Here is a 4,369-nt window from a genome sequence, read left to right as displayed (position 1 = left end):
ATATATATATATATATATATAAATATATATATATATATATTCATGTATATAAATATAGATACATACGTATGTATATATACATATATATACACACACACATATATGCATACATATCTACCTAGCTACCTACCTACCTACCTACCTACCTACCTACCTATCTATCTATCTATCTATCTATCTATCTATCTATCTATCTATCTATCTACCTATCTATTTACTTATCTAACTATCTGTTATACATATACATATTTATATTTGTATGTATGTGTGTGTGCGTGCTTGTGCGTTTGTGTGTGTGTGTGTGTGTATATATCAAGAGTTGAACAGAAAGTATACAAGGAAAAGAAGTTTGACGAAAGCCGACCAGACGGGAAGCTAGACGAAAACTTAACGGACGGGAAATATACATACATACATACATGCATACACAAACACACACACACACACACACACACACACACACACACATATATATGCGCGCGCGTGTTTGAAGAAAAGTTCAACAAATATTTTCGAATAAACCAACGCATTTCTCTATGTCACTCCATATACTAATTACCATATTCTTTCTTAATTGTAGGAATGGTTCGACAAAAGACTATCATGGGATCCCAAAGAATTTGGAAATGTCAAACACATCAAAATCCCATCAGACTCTCTCTGGAGGCCTGATATTGTTCTCTATAATAAGTAAGCTGGATTCATTTAAAGAATTCTTTTCTTTTTTAATCTTCGATCAGACAAAATGGAACCTCTTCATTCTCTTCATTTCATCCATTTGTCTGCTGTCAGTGAGGTTGTAAATATTGTTTTGTAATGAGAAAATAGGTTCCATTCTGTACAATTAATTATTCATAGATTCATGCAACATGGCGCATATGTTTTTGTCAATATGGCGTTAAGGTTTAATTTACAAAATAATAGTATCAATTGATTTGTGTTGAATTTTTTTTTTGTCTTTTGGCGTGGTTGTGTGGTAAGAAATTTACCTTACAACCATATGGCTCCGTGTTCAGTCCCACAATGTGATATCTATGGCAAATGTCTTCTTCTCTGTAGCACTGGGCCGATAAAAGCCTTGTGAATAGATTTGGTTGACGGAAACTGAAAGAAGCCCGTTGTATACACAAACACACACATACACACACATACCTACATGTATATGTGTGTTTCATTGTGTGTGTATGTGTATATATATAGTACTTAATTTATTGACCCCGGAAGGATGAAAGGCAAAGTCTATCTCGGCGGAATTTGAACGTAGCAGCAGACGAAATACGGCTAAGCATTTCGCCCGGCGTGCTAACGATTCTGCCAGCTCGCCGCCTTGGTGCAATAATAATAATAATGACAATAATGATAATGATAATGATAATGAATAAATAAATGAAATAAATAAATTAAAAAGAAACAAAAAGTATTTGGTGACAACAAAGGAGACTCGTAGATGGTCGTTAGTCTTTCTTAATATATTGACGATTTCCTTCAAATCATACACTCCTGATATCAATATATTCTTGAAATTTAGTGCGTCGACCAAAATGCTTTGCAGTAATTCTACTAGCGCTGCCGAAGTAGGCTTTGCTGTCCATCCTTGATAAAGTAAAAGTGCCAGTTAAATGTTGAAGAAATCAGTTTACTCCTTCACTCAAAATTGCTGGCTTTGTGCTAGAATTTGAAACCATTATAAAGACGGTGAGCTGGTGGTATCCTTAGCTTGCCAGACAAAGTGTATAGCAGTATTTCGTCCATCTTTACGCTTTGGGTTCAAACAGAATTACAACGATCCTATTCCTCATGTGTGTGTGTGTGTGTGTGTATATATATACGCACACATATATGCGATGGACTTTTTTTTAGTTATTGTCTACCAAATTCACTCACAAGGCTTTGGTCGGCCCAAGGGTATAGTAGAAGAGACTTGCCTAAGGTACCACGAAGTGGGATTGAACACGGAACCATGTGGTTGGAAAGCAAATTTACCATACTAACACATTATTTTTTTATAATTTCTCATTTCATCTCATTATCTTCATCTCTTGCTAGGTTTCTGTTTTCTCTTACAAGCCTTTACATTCCATTTTCAGTGCAGATGGTGACTTTGTCATAACGATGACAGCAACGAAGGCCACAGTATATTTCAACGGCAAAATCTCTTGGGAACCTCCAGCAATTTATAAAACATACTGTCCAATTGATGTTGAATACTTCCCATTTGATATCCAGAAATGTATGATGCGATTCGGTTCCTGGACCTACAATGGTCTGGAAGTTGATTTAGTCCACATCTGTCACGAACAAGGGACAAACAAATCAAACGGAGATATTGTCAATTACATGGGAATCGACTTAAAAGGTTACCAGCAGAACGTTGAATGGGACATACTCGACGTTTACGCTGTTAGGAAAATCGCGTCTTATCCATGTTGTCCTGAATCTTATATTGATATCAGATTCAACCTGTTACTTAGAAGAAAACCGTTATTCTACACACTGAATCTAATTGCTCCTTGTGTTTCGATTTCACTATTAACAGTGCTTGTGTTTTATCTCCCGTCAGTTAGCGGTGAGAAAATCACATTGTCCATTTCTGTTTTACTAGCACTTTCTGTGTTCTTTTTGCTTCTAGCTGATATAATTCCACCCACTTCTCTTGTCATCCCACTCATTGGCAAGTATTTAATGTTCACCATGTTTATGGTGACAGCTTCTTTATTTTTGACTGTTTACGTACTTAACATTAATTACCGCAAACCGACCACTCACTCTATGTCGAACTGGGTACGTTATTATTTACTCGAAAAACTCCCTCCTTACCTCTGGATGAAACGGCCGGACATCAACGACCGACCTCTCGTTGAAATTGGTAAAGTGGCTGTAAGAACAATGAACGGAATGGAAGTTCGCGAACTGACATTAGATTCCAATACTTCAACGTTATTAAGAAGCGACGTACATACGTACGAAAACATGCGCAATCGACATCCGACCGAAGAACTGGAACCATCCGGTTGCCAAGTGGAAAAACCAGTTCATTATGGCTCCAGTAAAGACGTAAAAGTCGTCAAAGATATTATAGATAACATCAAATATATTGCAAACCATATGAAGGAATCAAACGAAGATGAACAGGTGAGTTAATTATTTACTAGTGGCTGATTATATGTTGTTTAGTCTCAGGATGGTCCTGATCCAGGTGTCCTGATTCTATATTTAAATGTATTACGTATACGACATTATTATCGAACTAGCTTAAAAGCCGCCACTCCGTGCGGACTTTTCAGCTAGCACCTGCGGAGGGCTAATTGATCCTGCGGCCCCAAACTAAAGAGAGCTAAATAGCATTACTATAATACGTTTATGGTGACTGTATTGATCGGAGGTTAAGGACGGATGCCAATCAATTCTGTAATGCAACCATTCTATTGTTTCAGTCCCTAGTTGAATCCAAACTGTTGACCAATTTGTCTCAGAGTTCTTATCCCGACGTAAAATTAATGAAGCGAATTTCATTTATCTCCCCCTTGATCTCTGGCGTCATCTGACAAACGCCAACCAAGATGGCGTGAATCAGTCAAGCTTCACCTGCTACAAATAGCAACCCAAGTGTTTTAAATCAGATCCCAATGCTGCATGCTCAAGAACTAAATGAAGAGCAGATATTCAATCCTGGGATCATTCTGATTCCAAAAAGGTATAATATGTCTATATAGAGCAATTGTAAATTGAGATACAGAGGTCCCAGACGGAAAGACAGAATTTCGATTTTGTTATTATAGAAGTTCCATTATTTTCTAGAGATGATAGAGTGTGATTTGAAGAAATTTTATTTATTATTCCTAGCAAATCGAATAACCACAAAGCGGGGTTTCTTCACGAGAAATGATTAATTATAACACAGTGATTTGGCCTGGCTCTTTGTCGGTAACGAAAACGAACGTTTCAGTTGGTTCGATCAATGGAACAGTCTGCTTATGAAATTAGTGTCTAGGTTGTTGAGCGCTCAACAAACACACGTACTCTTAACATAGTTTTCAGGGAGATTCAGCGTGACACAAGATGTGACAAGACTGTTTTGCTAGCTGAGCGGACTGGAGCAACATGAAATAAAGTGTTTTGCTCAAAGTACAACACAAAACGAGTTGTACCTATAATTCAAACGGTCAGTGTTGTCACATTCTGTGTGACACGGAATCTCCCAGAAAAACACGTTAATGGTACTAGCACGTTAATTTCGCGGGCAAGCTGTTCCGTTTATCGGATCAACTGGAAAATCCGTCATCGTATGCGACGGAGTTCTAGTCTTTCCCTATCTATCTATCTATCTATCTATCTATCTATCTATCTATCTATCTATCTATCTATCTAT

The 4,369-nt window shown here is 37.3% G+C and overlaps 1 protein-coding gene across 2 annotated transcripts in view; it reads left to right on the top strand.

Annotated features, from left to right (window-relative positions):
• LOC106877372 (acetylcholine receptor subunit alpha-like 1) overlaps positions 1-4,369 on the top strand; it is a 56,139-nt gene that overhangs the window by 50,603 nt on the left and 1,167 nt on the right. For both annotated transcript variants that reach the window (XM_052972223.1, XM_052972222.1), the window contains 2 exons: positions 581-690; positions 2,088-3,132. In XM_052972223.1, the coding sequence (XP_052828183.1) occupies positions 581-690; positions 2,088-3,132 (1,155 nt within the window). The remainder of the gene's footprint in view (positions 1-580; positions 691-2,087; positions 3,133-4,369) is intronic.

The sequence above is a fragment of the Octopus bimaculoides genome, chromosome 12 (assembly GCF_001194135.2).
Source record: "Octopus bimaculoides isolate UCB-OBI-ISO-001 chromosome 12, ASM119413v2, whole genome shotgun sequence".
Classification (NCBI taxonomy): domain Eukaryota; kingdom Metazoa; phylum Mollusca; class Cephalopoda; order Octopoda; family Octopodidae; genus Octopus; species Octopus bimaculoides.
The sequence above is the reverse complement of the archived record's forward strand: the minus strand, read 5'-3'. Positions and strand labels throughout refer to the sequence as shown.